The sequence below is a fragment of the Psittacula echo genome (genome assembly GCF_963264785.1).
Source record: "Psittacula echo genome assembly, chromosome: 5".
NCBI lineage: Eukaryota > Metazoa > Chordata > Aves > Psittaciformes > Psittacidae > Psittacula > Psittacula echo.
In genome coordinates, this window is record NC_137739.1 from 60563594 (window position 1) to 60581172 (window position 17579).

At 41.6% G+C, this 17579-nt stretch overlaps 1 protein-coding gene across 6 annotated transcripts in view; it reads right to left on the reverse strand.

The window, feature by feature from the left end:
- Positions 1-16562, reverse strand: part of PPP4R3A (protein phosphatase 4 regulatory subunit 3A) — a 47118-nt gene extending 30556 nt beyond the window's left edge. For 2 of the 6 annotated variants that reach the window (XM_080617500.1, XM_080617496.1), the window contains exon 1: positions 15162-16558. In XM_080617500.1, coding sequence (XP_080473626.1) covers positions 15162-15303 — 142 coding nt within the window. In that variant the 5' untranslated portion in view covers positions 15304-16558. Of the gene's footprint in view, positions 1-8612; positions 8669-9626; positions 9655-15161 lie in introns of those variants that run through there. The other 4 variants (XM_080617497.1, XM_080617498.1, XM_080617499.1 and 1 more) reach the window with 4 other exon arrangements.
- Positions 16563-17579: the final 1017 nt, after the last annotated feature.

A 17579-nucleotide genomic window follows, 5' to 3' on the forward strand; every position in this document is an offset into this window, starting at 1 on the left:
CTGAGCAACAAAACAGTAACACTCAAATTCCGTACATTAGTATTAGCAAAGTATTTTCCAACTGCCAACATTAAAAATTTCTAATGATTAGTTATCTGTTGTCTTATCACACAAGGATTTCGTATCATAGATTCTTATCAGTGCCTCAACTGAAATGTATCAATTGCTGCTCTCTGGATCTTTAGTAGGAGTATTTGTACATTCTTCCTTGCCTCAAAAGGCTTTTAAAGAGAACGTAAAGTGAGAAAAACCACTACACTCTGTTGCGCAATATACAGTTCAAATTCATTGTTAAGTGCACAGTTATTAATGTAATTTTATTTCCTTAATCATACAAAGCTTTTAATCATCAAAAAGAAGAGCATGACAAGACTTACATATGTAGTGAGAAGTGACTAAAGGGAACTCTAGATGTAGTTAAAGATAAAAAAAATTAATAAAAATCTAGTTTCTGCTTGTTTTATTTAAAGGAATTTTTCTATGTGTTTGATCTGAAATCTCCTCAGTGTAATTTGAATCCACTATCTACTCTGGATCTCTCAGCTATGGAATAAGACTATCTGTTGCTTCCAAAAGCCAAACATTACTTCTTGCCACTCCAAAAAACAACCAAAATTTCTTAAGACTATCTCTCCCATTCAGAGAGAAAACAGCAGTGTGAGTAAAAACGCTTAGGAGAAGGAGCTATTGGTTAGAGAGGTAAGGAGATGAGTCTTGCACATTACTCTTCTGAGCATAAAATCTTCTATCTTATATGATTCATAAAAGCAGTTCTGGCTCAGTTTGACCAAAAACATATCCTTTTTTTAATTACATACAAAATGTTAGTCTCTAGACAACGGGATAGGATGACTAACACAAACATCTGAAATCTGTTCTTGTCTAGGTTGGCATTAAAAACAATTAAAATATGAAACTGCAGTATTAAACCATAGCTATATTGTGTGAACTATGCCATAAACACGGACACGTTTTATCACTGAAGGCTTTTACACTGAATGCTTTGCCAGAATCCAGGCATTCTAGCTCTTAACATTCCTAAAGATGCATTTGAGTTCTTGGCAAGATCTTTTTTAAATAGGCTGATAATCAGGAAACTATTTATATAGAGTTCACAACCTTATTCTCAGTTTGAAAATCACTTGCTGCTTCACAAAAAAAATATTTTGACAATAGTGCCAGTTGAACAGATCATCACTATCTTAGCCTATGCAAAATTTGCTGTCTCCTTAAAACCATTTATATAAATCTGTGTTCTTCAACATTATTGCTCATTATGACTGCTCATATATAACCACGAATTTTTAATTTTAAGCAAAAATTCTTATCATGGCCTCTTGTTAGAAGACCTGCATATATAACATTCCCATAAAGAGGTATATATCATTTCTACCAAAGAGGTTGCAATCTTATCCTTACAAAGATACAGACTGAGGCAAAAACTTCTTCAGAATACAGTTGGGGATTCCTCTGCTGCCTGTCTCATCCTTGGCTGTATCACACTCACATGGAGCAAGTTCTTGTTGGTTAGTGAGAGGTTTGCAGGGAACCACTGCTGTGTGCTACAGCTTTATTTAAGACTTCACTTCCACGAAGCTGAACTTCAAAACCATTACTGCAATAGTTTAAGCCAGAATACAGTGGCAATTGTATTTAGATGGGTGAGGCTTTGTATCTACAGAATCACAGAATCTTGAGGGTTGGAAGGGACCTCAAAAGATCATCTAGTCCAACCCCCCTGCAAGAGCAGGGTAACCTAGAGTACATCACACAGGAACTTGTCCAGGCGGGCCTTGAATATCTCCAATGTAGGAGACTCCACAATCCCCCTGGGCAACCTGTTCCAGTGCTCTCTCACTTTCACAGTAAAGTTTTTCCTGATGTTCACATGGAACCTCCTATGCTCCAGTTTACACCCATTCCCCTTGTCCTATCACTGGACATCACTGAGAAAAGCCTAGCTCCATCATCCTGACACTCACCCTTTACATATTTGTAAACATTGATGAGGTCACCCCTCAGTCTCCTCTTCTCCAAGCTAAAGAGACCCAGCTCCCTCAGCCTCTCCTCATAACGGAGGTGTTCCACTCCCTTGATCATCTTTGTGGCTCTGCACTGGACTCTTTCAAGCAATTCCCTGTCGTTCTTGAACTGATGGGCCCAGAACTGGACACAATATTCCAGATGAGGCCTTGTGATTCCCCTCACATTTTTTCAAAATTATTTTCAAAAGTCTTACTTTCCTTAACAGAAAGGTTGTTGAATACACACTATCAGTCTAACACTCAGCAGACGTCACACTTTTATTAGACATTAAATCAGTTTTATTTAACTATTAGCAAGCTGATCAGCAACTGCATTGTACAGCATTCATACAATCTCCAAAGCAAGCCCTGGGATTTCATAACGAAGGATTTCAGAGCAATCAGTACTCAGGATTCGATTCTGCCATAAAATTGATTTAAGCTTTCTTTCCTAATGTGGTAAAATTAAGAAAACTACTATTGTTTGACAGTGGCCTCCTACTAGTATTCACATCCAGGGAGAATATCAGTCTTCACAGCAGCTCCAAAATATTCCCTTGGCATCCCTGTGGGATTCAAGCTACTCTCAAGAAGCAGCGATTCCCAAATTACACAGGTCTTTCATAAATGCTTGCTTTCTGTCTTAAGAAGCAAATTAATCTCTTCCTACTAGTCATCAAACAATTTAGGCCTGTGAATCTTTCCTGCATCCCACTGGAAGCTCAACACATTAAGTTTGTTCCTCCCCCTCTAGTCCTCCTTATCAGAGCCCTTACATTGTTTACAGTTGCAGACACTTCCACATGTCAAGCCACCTTTCAGCATCTTGCTAGCTAAATATTTACAATCAAAAGTACAATTTCCTAAGCAGTTTTCTGCTTCAGAAATAAACTACTGGTGCTACTCAAGATTTTTAAGTTTATTTATACAGCTATCATGTTAGGTTACACCAGGATAAGATCCCATCCTAGTAATGACATATAAAGGTTCACTTCTGCATTTGGTTTTGTGCATTTATTCACCTAAAACTGGAATATCTGAATGTTATCCTCAAAACTGGAATAACATATCAAAGCACACTCAGTCTTATTGCAGAATGTATTCTATTAACTTCGATGAAAGCTCAATGATCATACATGACTTTTCAGTTATCAATTTCACAGCTGCATTCCTATGAATCATGAAATAAAAACCAGTTTATTAGTTCTGTAACAGAATGGACTCACTGGCCTAGTGACCATACCCAGAAACAGCAGAAAAATTGGATTTCACTGGAAAACATGTGAAGATAATGGAACATGTGATAATTTGAAATAGATGAACCAACCCACCCAAACCCAACAGCAGTCACTCTCCTTGCTTCTCCTCTCAACCGGCAAAACCACACATTCTTCCTTATTATCTTAGCTACAATAGGCACAAATTTTACTGAAATAGTTTCACTGTTGGCTCACTTGTCCCGACAGCAAGGGCAGGAAGTTCTATGTTGAGGACACCAGAATTGCACACAATACTCCAAGTGAGGTCTCACGAGAGCAGAGTAGAGGGGCAGGATCACCTCCTTCGACCTGCTGGTCACGCTCCTTTTGATGCAGCCCAGGATACGGGTGGCTTTCTGGGCTGCCAGTGCACACTGAAGCCGGCTCATGTTCATTTTTTCATTGATCAACACCCCCAAGTCCTTCTCTGCAGGGCTGCTCTGAATCTCTTCTCTGCCCAACCTGTAGCTGTGCCTGGGATTGCTCCAACCCAGGTGTAGGACCTTGCACTTGGCACGGTTAAACTTCGTAAGGTTGGCATCAGCCCACCTCACAAGTGTGTCGAGGTCCCTCTGGATGACATCCCTTCCCTCTGGCGTATCAACCGAACCACACAGCTTGGTGTCATCAGCAAACTTGCTGAGGGCACACTCAATCCCACTGTCCATGTCACCGACAAAGATGTTGAACAAGACCGGTCCCAACACCGATCCCTGATGGACACCACTCGTTACCGGTCTCCAGCCAGACATCAAGCCATTGACCATAACTCTTTGCATGTGGCCATCCAGCCAGTTCTTTATCCACCCAGTGGTCCACCCATCAAATTGATGTCTCTCCAATTTAGAGACAAGGATGTCGTGTGGGACAGTGTCAAACGCTTTGCACAAGTCCAGGTAGATGACGTCAGCTGCTCTGCCCCTGTCCATCAGTTCTGTAGCCCCATCATAGGCGGCCACCAAATTGGTCAGGCAGGATTTCCCCTTAGTGAAGCCATGCTGGCTGTCACTACCTACCTCCTTATTTTTCATGTGCCTTAGCATGCCTTCCAGGAGAATCTGCTCCAAGATTTTGCCAGGCACAGAGGTGAGACTGACTGGTCTGTAATTCCCTGGGTCATCCATTTTCCCCTTCTTGAAAATGGGGATTATATTTCCCTTTTTCCAGTCATTGGGAACTTCACCTGACTGCCATGAGTTTTCAAATATGATGGCCAGTGGCTTAGCAACTTCATTCGCCAGCTCCTTCAGGACCCACGGATGGATTTCGTCAGGTCCCATGGACTTGTGTATGTTTAAGTTTTTAAGATGGTCTCAAACCAGATCCTCTCCTACAGTGGGCCTATGGTCTTCATTCTCACAGTCCTTGCATTCGCCTTCCAAGACTTGGGTGGTGCGGTCAGAGACTTTGCCAGTGAAGACTGAGGCAAAGAAGTCATTAAGAACCTCAGCCTTCTTCAAATCCTGGGTAGCGAGTTCTCCCGATACCTTCTGAAGGGGGCCTACGTTGTCCCTAGTCTGTCTTTTACTCGCTACGTACCTATAGAATCCCTATTATCCTTAACATCCCTAGCCAAGTTCAATTCTAACTGGGCCTTAGCCTTCCTAACCTGGTCCCTAGCTTCCCGGACAGCATCCCTGTATTCTTCCCAGGCCGCCTGTAAGAAGAGTTAAACTAAGTATTGTATGTGTTGTCCAGCAACCACTGTATAATAAAATTCCCCTTACTAAACAAAATTTGCTTTTAAGCTCTGTGCTACTTACCCATAATTACATCCAGTATATTCCATGCTGAACTTATCATCATCATTATAGTAACATTTAAAAATAAGAATAATAATAAAACTCAGCATACAGTCCTAAACAAGAAAAAAAGTCAGGAGGCTGAGTCGTACTGATGCACATTTTACTTCTTCAGAATAAATCTTCTGCCTACAAATCATACCTTAAAACAAGAAATATTAGTCCTTTTTCTGAGCCACAAGGCATTAGTTTCCTCAAGATGTTTTCTTTCTAGCTTGTTTTTCTCACACGGATTCCTTTCTTCTAGTTCTAGTATAAGTAATGACGAGTTTGCCAGGAAGTATGCAGATCAGAGCATCCAAAAACTTCCACTGGTAAAGTTCACAGGCACATCTTTTTTCATGAAAGCAGCAGAATGATTCTTCATGGTGACAGAAAGACTTACTCTAATTTATCTGACTCTCTACATGTTTCATACTTTAACAAGTTATTCCAAACCTCCAGATGGTAGGTAAGTCTGGGAAGACAGAGGAAGTATCTCAGGACAGTGCTGATGTATGAAAAGAGTCCCCAAGCAGATCCCAAGGTCTACCAAGTATTCTTCCTCTCCAAAGGGCAGACATTTGTATCTACCACCAATCAGATCAACATTTATGTGCACATAGAGACCTAACTAATCCACAATAAAGGGCAGTCAATGCTTTCAACCCTGAACCCCAAGAAATCTAAAGCAGACAATTTGATAAAATGTTATGTCAGGTTCACAGGGTATGGCTTCTGTTGTTTTGTTTTAGTTTTTTGTTTATTTGGTTTGGTTGTAGTTTGTTTGGGGGATGGTTTATTTGTTTTTCCATGGATGTCTTACACACCAAGACAAAAGTGGCAGCAAAGTAAACTTGTACTCAGGTCTTCACACTATCATTCTGACAAATAATGATCTAAGCTGTGACAGTTATCATTAAAATATGCAGATGTATACCCTGAGATTGCATCATTTTTGATACCAACAATTAATGAGACAATCTTTTTCACAGTGGCATTAACAGTACAGCACAGGTAGGAGGTTCTTTCACCAGTGGAAGAGCTTCACTGTTTTTTACAGAGTTCTTCTTGAAGAACTCCACTGTTTATTACACTATTTATTACAACCCTATTATTACCTATAGGGTTGGTGAAGAATCCAAAGCAACTGGCATTGAAAGTTTCCCCAAGAACTTATCATACCTCTCCTTCCTTCCAATCACAAATTATATTAGTTGGTCCAATAAAAGATTGTTTCTTCTTACAAGCCTCATGTCAGCCAAGACAAAGTCATCCAGAGACCTTATCCACTGAGTCCACTAGTTCAATTAGATATCTGAAGGCCCACAAGGCACATGCTAAGTACATCACAGTAAAAACAGATGTACTGCTATGTACCTCTTTAAAATGGAATGGAGGCTCACCTTCACAACAAAATTCCAAGACAAAAGGCTGGTAAGATCATAACACTGGAAAGTTACATTGAAGTTTTAAGACTTAGTTTCTAGAAGATTGTTCTTGAAATTTTACGAGCACAACTGCCAGGCAAGCTCAAAGGTCTACCTCAGGCTGCAATTTCAGTAGAAGCTTAGGTGACCTAAAGTGGCATCCTGAAGCCAAAAAGGAAAGATTTCTCACTCTTCCATCTCACAGTTCCACAAATGGATATTGTGTGAGGTGGCTTGAAACTTCTGCTCACAGAGACAGTTATGAGTCTTTGAAGAGGGATTTGGAGTACTGTGGTTTAGTGAGTTTAGGCAGTTCAGAGTTCTATGAGAGCAGCTGTAAAGAAGCAACTCTTCCTTTCAGCTGTTAAATTCCCAAGATTAGCTCATAGGGAATCAGGTTTAAACTCTGCACTTATTTTTTACTAAAGGAAAAGGTAAGAAGGCCTCACATAAAAGAGAATGTGCTATAAAGTAGAATCAGTACACACATCAAGAAAGATTTGGTATTTCTAAGGCTCAAAGTGAAGCCCTACATTCAATCTGTAGTAGTTGCTGCTTGGCTTAAATATTATGAAAAATCCACCTACAAATATAAATTCTGTCTATGCAGCATTTGAAAGCTTTAAGAACAGCAATTTTCTTTCTCCTGCACAGAACACATACAGCGCCGTTTCAAAAGGGCAGATTCAAGTTTAATATTTTTATTTCAGTAACTACAGTTTCACAATCACCAGTATTGACTTGTGCAGTGCCAGATCACACCACGTCTGACTCTGACCCAGAGTAGCTATGACCACAGGTGTGAAATGCTGTTGCGCTCACAGGCATGTGTGGGGGTTTGCACAGATCTGACAATTTTATGCCTACTTTAAGTAAGCTTCACATCTGATCTGGCATAAAGCCTACTGATACAAGGCTCACCCCTCAATGCTTTTTCAACAGATTTGAATCAGCTAAGCAAGTTTACACTAGAATAGCACTTTTTGCCATAAAGCGGTGAAATACTCAACGTTGTTTTAGAAGTCCTAAAGCTTGAGTTACTGTATCATAGAACCATGACCTCAGGCCAGTTAGGATTACAACCAAGAGATAGTTTACTTAGCATTTTTGCTGGTCTTGTCTTTTCTTACTTCCTGCAATTGATTTTCCGCTCTCCATTGGCCTTACCAGTTGCTCAGTACAGACTGCCAACACGGTGCATTACAAATTGTATCAAGGCGCTGACAGAGGTTAAATTTTTCAAGGAAGGGTATTTTAACCCAGACTGGTTCTCCTCATTCAGTTCAACATAAAATCCTACAAGCAGCTGCACAACCACTGGGTCTGCCTGTGAGCAAAACTACAGTACATCTATGCTTATAATAAACTATTAAAGGTGAAGACTGAAAGGTATTTTAATACATTAACTGCACCTTACCAGATTTTAGCAAGTCTGAGCTGACTAGACAGGCAACAAAATACAATCTGGTTTAACATTTCTAAACCTCTAAGGGTAATTCTCAGCACCCATGAGAGATTAACAGAAAACAAAATTCAAGACCTACAGTTCACTTCTCACCCATCTCAGCAGCTTTCTTTTGGGGCTTACAATGTATGGCTTCAATAACTGAAGAAAGGTCCAAACTAGAGGTGAGAAGCTGCTTTTGTGTATAGAGAATGCTTTGAAGCTTTAGTAACCCATATCCATCTTGAAGCAAAAACCAAACAAAAGTAAATATGTAAATAGCTTTAAAGCCTTCCAGTCTTAAATAAAACACATCACAAGTTGTAGTGTCTGAAATATAAATAAAAAAGCCAGAGGATATTAAATTTCTGATACTATAATCCTCAGGAAGCTCAGCTACTTTGTGATTTTCACACCTATGCTTTGCCTGTCTCTCCCAAAGCAATTTTTGATGTAAAATAGAGCTCAAGTGATATAGATAACTTCACAAACACTGCAGAGAAGTAACACGCGTACATCGTGAAATGCACAAAACATTGAGAACTACTCTGTCTCCTATTTTTGGTACAAACCCATAAAATATAATTTGAAATACAGGCAAAAAATCCCCCAACCAACTATTGCTGAAGTTAAAGAACCTGCCTTCAAATGTGAAGAAAAAGCAGCATGTTTACCTGTTGCTTCTGGTACGCAGTGTTAGGGTTAATTTTCGACTCCAGAAGAAGAGAACCTAGAAAAAAAAGTTCCACTTTACATGTGTACTATTAAATTCCAATTTCAACATGAATCTTCTGATCACCCTTTCCACAAGTAGTAACACCCTTCCTCCCAACAACAACCCTGTGAAACCCATATTCTACAGCTTTGCATTTTGGTTTTGTGTTTCCCTCAAATATATTGTTCACATAGTACAGAACATTCAAGACTGTTTTGAGGACTGGATTTTGAACCTCTTTCTTTTTCAAAGTAATGACTTTTCAGGGAACATTTTTAGAAATTTTAAAATCAGCACACAAAAAGCATTGTAACTGTATTTCGCAGATCACCCCCAGTTGTTCTGTGTGAAATTTGCTAATCGTGTGGTATTTGTTCTTGAAGTTCAGCTAAAACACATTATTTTGCTGGAAAGCATATATAGAAACTAATGCTTAGAGTAACAACCCTTGTGATAGCTGGACAGAGAAGGAAAACATCCTAGATGAGCTTTACTGATGACTTCAGTACGCTAGTACTTAGGCCACAGTCCTGAGCTCCGTATTTTGGGTTTGCCTAGTGAACATCTAAAATCAGCATTCCCTATTATAATCATCTCTTATAGGCACTATTTCATTTCAATCTTACTTTCAGTTTCAAAGCCTCAGCTTCAAATACATGAAGTTTTAGAATATTATTTTCAGCTATTCACCCAGCTGACTAACGTCTACAAATTCTTTACTATCTAGAAATATTTAATAGCAGCAAATACAAATCAGAATCGTAAGAATTAAAGCAATTGATAAATTCAACATTATATTTTAACTGCTGAACACACATCTACAGACATGGGAATCCTGAAATTAGCAGAGTCTTGAACACCATGTTTGACAAAATACTTAGAAAACAATAAATCTTGGAAGACAATGAATGAAGATATTTCATCTTCCAGGCTAGGAGGAGACATCAAAGAATTACCTCCTTACTACACTTACCACAGAAGAACATTTCTTCTCCTCTTCTGCTAAACCTGATGTTTGCAGGAAAGACAAATCGAGCATTATAAGGCTTGACTTGCTTCTCATTACTACATGATTCAACTTATTCCTCACCATTTGTGATTCATAACTAGAAAAATATAAATTTGGAAGTAGAAATGTAATGAAGTGTAAAAGGTGTGCCCTACACCTAATAACTGCCCTCAACCCATCCTTCTGAAGATCTGATGTTCCACTTGTGCCATTTGTTCTCCTAAAACGTTCACCTACTCAAAAATCAGTGACTATTCTACTAGTTTAGTGAGCCTATTTTCCTATACTAAGTTTAACAGGGTCAGACCCCTTGCTGGTATGAGACAGTTTTAGGTCTCCCTTATTTGCTTCTGTGAACCAGGCAACAGTAACAGACATCTGTAACGCAAATATATTCTTTGGGAAAAGGTTACAGAAATTCAACATACCAAAAACAAAGTTCTCCTCTATTCAAAGTCAATATCAGTACTGATTCCTAAACACAGATCAAGATGCTTAATCTCGCATTTGTCATAAGCAATTACTTTTTCTGTAGGTATTTTTCTTTTGGTACTACACTAGAATACATTAAGACTATCTAGTCTACTTTATAAAAATACACCAACAAAACTTCATCTTCACTGACCCAATGACTATTTATAGTTAGGAAACACCTGAAAACTCACCTTAATACAAGCTATGGTTTTAATAAACTCCCCCAAATTATGCAGATCTAATTATACCCTTGAATGAATTTATACAGGTAACTGCAAAACACTGGTGCCAGAAAGTAACATTTGAAGCCATCTAATAAAGAAGAAAACACTGATTTGCAGAATTCTGTTATTTGCCACTGTAATGCAAAAAGGCACAGCTGTTTTTTTTTGTTAGTGTAACTACACCATTCTATGCTGAGAAAGGAATGTGCGTATAGGGAAAAACTTGCTCAAAAGAGATTACATGCAGATATACAATGCTATTTTCAAAGATATTTAGAGAAGTATTCTGAGCCAGTAGTCTTCATCAACAGATCTGAAGACTTGTTTATATATATACATACAGAAAAGACCTGCTGATATGGAACACTGCTCCTCTCCCATCTAACTGTTATGTGGATCCTTCCTCAAAAGCAGAAAAGGTACAGTGTCACTCACCTCCCCACACCAGTACAAACATGTTTTTTCACATGAAAACTTCAACTCAAGATGCACAAAGAGGTTTAAGCTCTGCAATCAGTTCTGCTGCTAGTGATTCAAAGAAACCAATCCATTGAAACACAGGAAACAGCTCAAACTGAGGTCCAGGAATGCGCTCTGCATTTGCAAGAGACCATTCATCAGTCTAATGCATTTCTGAGGGGTCAAACCCAAACATTAAGCAGACGGGAGAACCAGGAGAAAAGAAAAAAAAAAATTGCCACCCCCACCCCTCAACTCCCATGGTTTTGTTTGGGTAATTTTTGTTTTGGTTTGGGTTTTTTGAGGGGTAAAGGGTGGCATTTTCATAGAATCATAGAATAGTTTGGGTTGGAAGGGACCTTAAAGACTATCTAGTTCCAATTCCCTGCCATGGGCAGTGACACCTTCCACTAGACTAGGTTGCTCCAAGCCCCATTCAACATGGCCCTGAACACTGCCAAGGATGAGCAGCCACAACCTCTCTGGGCAACCTCTGCCAGGGCCTCACCACCATCACAGTAAAGAATTTATTCCTAGTATCCAACGTAAGTCTCTCCTGTTGAAGTTTGAACCCATTCTCCTTTGTCCTATAACTACATGTCCTTGTAAAAAGTCCCTCTTCAGACGTCTTGTAGGTCCCCTTTAGGTATTTTAACCTAAAGTAAGTACATAACCACAATTTTTTTGGTGTTACTTTCCTATAAATAAACAAAATTAAACCCTTGAGTTTGGAGCAAGATATAACAAACTTAAGTCAAACTTTGGCTAAGCCTTCTGCCAGTATTACAGGGTTACTGATAACTAGTCTAACGAAAGAGTGAGGATGCAGGTGCCTGCCCTGTGACTAAAGGCATTAAACATGGCCTCCAATGGTGCAGTTCACTTCGGCTTGTCAAAGAGTTTAGTTACAGGACTAGTAAGCTTCAATTAAAAGTTTAAGCCTTAAAATTAACATGACTTAGTTGAACATAAAAGTTCATTACAGAGGTCACTTTAGGCATCTGGGCTCAGAACAAAAAAAGTGATCTGAAACTATGCAGTTAAAATCTAGACGCACACAGACATTTCAAGAATGAGGCAGGCCACCACAGCCTCAAATACCATGTGAGAAACAGGTAAGAAACCAAAGGTTTCCAAATACACACAGAAACTCACATGGAAGGTGATTATTTGTAAGAAAAGAGTTCACTATTGCCCTACTGTAACTCCAGTAGCATACAGTGCAACTAGGAATCATACAGAGAAACTTTTCAGGGTTTTAAGTAAAAAAGTTAACAGCTGTTTAAGTGTAAAAAACCAAAACCAATTCCCTGTTTAAAAGCATAATATATCTGATCTGAAAGCAGTTTATGCTATTTCTGTACAGTAAGAGATTACTCCAAATAGCCCGCAGTAATTCTTAAAATTTAGTGCCTTGGGAGCATTAGACATCTCAGATAACACTGTAAGTCACTCAACTGCTCTCAACTCTTAAGATGCTGTTAAAAAAAAAAAAAAAAAAAAAAAAAAAAACCCAACAACCAAAAAAACCCCAAAACAACCACCAACCCAAGGAAAAAAAACCCAAACAAAACCAAAACCCAATTACTCCTATAAATGAAGGAAAAAAAAAAAAAAAAGAAAATTGCACTCTTACTCCTCCAATTTCAAATGATCGCTTACCTTGGACTTGGCATACCGATTGTAGCTCCCTTATCTGAACCCCCTGACCCTGCCATAAAATCTCAGCCACTTGGAAAGCAGCTATGGAGCTACACCAAGTCACAGCTGCTCAATCAAAAGACTGAACTATGTCCTAGCCCCAACAGTCAGCCAAATGAACCTCTGGTAATTCTGCTGTTACTCCGTGCACAGCCGAACTGGTCCTTTCACATGACTGGCAATTTCCCATCCACAGCAAGAACTCTTGCTAACATCCCCCATGGCCTCCCCCACTCAGGAAACAAGAGCCTTTAATTTAGGCAGATCCCAAGGTTTTCAGTCAGCTTCCTGAAGTAAGTCAGTAAGAACACAGCAGCACGCACACGATAAATCTCAGCTCTAATGCTAGGAAAAGCTGGTTTAGAAAAGGAGGAAGGAAGAAGTTTCATTGTGGAACGAGAAGGAGCTGACAGAGAAAGACAATACAAGAACGCAATGGAAACATGAAGACAAATGATGTATAGGTCAGGTTCCCAGTACTTTTACATTTCTGATAACTGGGAGGGATAGAGGGGTAAGAGAAATCACAGTGAATGACTTCATTTAGTTAAAAAAGCATGCAAGAGAACGCTCAAATTGTGTAGTACCTAAAACATTAGTCTAGTGTTACCTTCTCCCAAAACATTTGCTCACACGTAAAAATGATTATGTTTGCCTTCAAAATCAGCCTGTAAACAATTGCCACGCAGAGCACACAAAATAAATCGATTTTATGAGGTGCTTACAAAAGCAAGTTAGAAAAACTAGCCTATTAATAGAGTGCACATTTACCCAGGACTGATACTACCTACTAAATTAAGAACTTAAGCTCTGTGTATTATTCAATACTCTTGAAATACGTGGATGCTGTTTGAGAGAAGTCTAATGCAAGTATCCTGTTAAATATACTTCTGTGTATTAGGTGCTATTAGTAAGTTTGAGCCAGTTCTGCTTTGACAGAATATCTTAGCTATGCAACACAAAGCATCTTTTTTTGGGATCATTTATACCAGTCTGTATTTTCTTTCTTACAGATGTTCATTTACAACAAAGAAGCTGGCAACAACAGCCCAATTCAGGTTCTAATCAGTCTTAAGCATACATATCCCACTAAAAGTCAATAAAAGGATTTTAGTTTGAATGGGCTATTTCTTCACAAGCAGGTTATGAACTGCAGTTCTTTTGCTTTCTTTTCTATAAAGAATTTAAAAAAACCCCAACGAAACAAACAGGAAATTGTTTAGCGTGTAGAAGACATAACAGTTTTCAAACACAAGCACATCAATTATGTAGACAGCAACTGTATCTACAATATACTGTAAAGATCAGCCTAAAAACATAGTGATAACCTTCTTTTTACTTCCCTTCTCACACTGAAAAGAAACTAAGTCTGTTACCATTCTGAATAATTTCTGTTATACTATGAAGATGGCCAAACTATAAATGCAACTTTAGTGAAAAATAAAATCAAGTTATCAGTTTACCATCAGTTCAACTTTTTAAAGTATAATCAAGAAGCCACAAAATCCTGAGATTCATGCTTATCAGCAGCTCTATTATCAAAATCCTGCTCTAAGTTTCATTCTTCCTTATCAGTTTACGATCTCTGCTGTACAGATTACTGTACAGTTTGTCAGTACTTTCTCAAACAGTAAGATGCAATGATTCTCAAGATGCTTTTCAACCTAGTTTCTGTAATGACAAAGCAAATAAAGAAAATTACAAGGTCTGTTGACAGTCACAAGCTACAACTAGATCTACAAGTCACTAGATACAGCTAGCTGTATATCTAATGAAGTAGTAAGTCATGCACTGACAGACTTTACTATCAAAATGATACATGCTAGATATTGCAAAGTATATATTTTACAATCTACTCTGATTATAGCAGTCATCACTTAACTTAATCAATACTAGCCAAACACGTAGCTACAGGGGTAGATGCTACTGCTCAACCTACACAATTGTCACATGCTGCTCAGAAAATATGAAGGAATTTGATAATGCATTGTTTTAAATGTACTTACAGGAAGATCTAGAACTACTGAAGGACTGAGAAATACCATTCCATAAAAAAAAACAAAATCTCTGAAAATTCTGTTCTGTCCACTGTACTGTCCTTACTACTGTAACAAGTGTACTCTGAAAACTGTTGACAGCATAATTCTTGCTACCAAAGAAAAGGGGGAAGGGGAAAAAGGGGTGGGGGGGAAAGGTGTTAGCCATCCAATCACCTTTCAAAAATTTATGTTAAGAAACATGATCTAAGTTTTAAACAACTCCATTAATGAGATCATTTCCAGAAATATCTAAGGAAGGATACATCATAGTTATCAGTTTTGAACCTGGAGTACATTCGGCATGTAGTGATAGATCATTAGATGCCCAAACCCGTTCAAGCCTTACAACATGAGCTTCAAGTATTTAGTATGCAACACACTATTCACCATGAACCAAGTGCCTACTATGCCTGCACTTCATGGCAGTCTTCCATGTCTTTCACTTGGCCTACCACGAATGAACTACGGTTAGAGCCTACTTGCTTTTAGAAATCACATTAGAATTACGCAGCAAAACCTTAAGGCAACAGTCACAAAACTAAGCCCAGTTCCTTTTCTGGGTAGGATGAGGAAAGACTGTACCCTCAGACATACACACTTACCATCACTCTCTGCCCTGACTAGCAGGGACATGCCCTTGAGCCTCTCCACGTAGCAAGAGGACACATGCCCTGTGCCTCGATCGTCCCACTGGCGGTCCTCATTTAGCGTGTAAACCTTCACCCTCCGCCGGGTGTCAGTCATCCTGCCGCCTGCCACACAACACAGCCACCACTTTGGCTTACAACTGCTGGAGAAGCAGGAGGCTACTCGGCGGCTAGGCCCCCCTCAAAGGAGGGGAGCGGGAGAGAAGGTAGCAGTCCCACACAGGCACACCAAGCAAGCTTTTCTTACTCCTCTTCAGTGCTCCAAGGGACTCCTCATTATCGAGGGTAATAGCGTTGGGGGGGGCTCAGAGGAAAAAGGGGAATGAGAAAAGAGGTGGAGATGGAAAAAGGGAGCTGCTCCAGGCACCGTCAGGCGCTGCACAAAAGACGAATAAGCCTGCGCAGAGGACAGCCGCAGAGAGGAGAGAGGCTCTTTGCAGGGTGAAAGGCAGGCAGGAGAGGCGGTAAAGAAGGGCTCCTGGAGGAGAAGCAGATCCACGGGAGTGGAAGCAGCGGTGGAGAGCAGATGGCACGGGCGACAACGGGCAGCCAGCCCGGGGTGACAAGAGAAGGCGACCCTGGCGGCCCGGGCCCTGGCGAGGGAAGCAGGCGGGAAGCTGGCGAGGCCGGGGTGAAGCAGGCTAGAGGAGGCAGACGGGAGAGGGGCCGCTCGCCCGGGCCTGGAGCTTGGCTCTATTGTGCAGCAGCTGCCCAGGCCCGAAGCCCCTCGCTCGCAGTCCGTCAGCGCGGGGCTCGGAGGAGCCGCCCTCCTTCCCGCCGGGGCTGGCCGGGGCCTGCAGGGGCTGCCTGTCCCGAAGCAGGATGAAACAGGCTGGCAAGCTCAGCACCTCGTCTCCTCCATGAGCTCCCGTCGCAGGCAGCGGCTTCACTCCCAGTACGACTCCGCCGCCATGTTCTTCCTCGTCCTCCTCCTCCTCCTCCCGGTCTGCGGTGGCTCAGTCCCGACACTTCTTCGCGCCCTGCGACGTGGCTGCGCTCCAGGCACTTAGCAGCCCGGCCAGCAGAGAGGCACTCTGTCCTGCGGAAGGGGCGACCAGCGACGGCGCGGTGCGGCCCATCCAGCCCGGGTGCCTCCGGCTCCGCCTCAGTTATTGCGCGGCCGCCATCTTGGTTTCACCTCTCACTGGAGGCGCGGGGTCTCCCAGCCAGCGGCGGAACGGGCCGCCCGCCAGTGCTTAAAGGGACAGCAGCCCCGAGCGGGCAGCGGGCAGGGTCCCCGTCTCTGGGCAGGGTGCGCTGTTGGTGGCCTCACGGAGCACTGGCAGCCCCGCACCGGCACCACCGCACCCAGCACCGCCCTCACGCAGAGCAGTGCACTTCACTGCCGGGATCACTGCCGGAGCTGGGCGGGCGGGACATCCGTGGGACCCGGCCCGGGCCGTTATCGCGGACACAGGGAGGGGCGGCGCGGGGTGACAGCTCCCTCGGCGGCGGCTCTTCCCGCGCTCTGCGCAGGGCGCTGCCGAGCCAGAGGTGACCGATATCGCGGCGAGACGGGGATCTCCGGCTCCCGCGCGTGTGCGCGGGGCGGGAATGTCAAACGCGCAGCCCCGAATCCCACCGCAGAGGAGACGTCGGGTAGCTGTGTTCACCCAGGTTCGCGTTTGTGTGTCTGCTCTACGAGCACAACCGGGATGGTCATCTCGCAAAAGGGTTTTTTCCTTCCTTCCTTTTTTTTTCCTGTCACACATTGCTGAGTGAGCCTAAAGTTAAACAGCTTCTGACTGAGCGGCTGTTGGATCTCCATAGGCAGAGATAGGATCTAACAATCGCAGTAACAAACAGAAGCTGTCGAGTCTCTGCTGTTGCCACTGCTGCCAACATCTGAACATATGTTTGACAGATTTCCCTGAAATATGCAAACACAGTAGTCATTTGGGACTCTACAGACACACCACTGTGTGAGTCCACCTTATAGTCTAGGTACACTACACACATGGGAACTCATTGCAATTTATATACTCTATTAGATTGATTTATTTTTATACTTTAAAGCAAGTATGATATTTGTTTATCAAAGTGAGTTATACTGGTGCTAGTTTGAGCCAAACCCGCAGATGATGAGCTTTCACTCCAGAATTCATTACACTCACGAGGAGGCCTCCAGTTAAGCACTGTTTTCCTTTCTCCACTTTCTGGTTTGCTTGCCATGTGATGAAGTCAGTGCCCAGGTACAGAATTGGTACTTAGTTTCCCAGTGGATCAGATAAACCACTCAGCCTTTGCTTTCAGGCCTGGCTCTGTTGCCTAAGGACTACTTAAGAACACAGATGTCTTCAGGAGTATTGTTTGCGTGCCCTTGAAGTAGCTGAAGGCATGTCGTGCTGCCTAATGCAATGAAAGCTTTGAAAA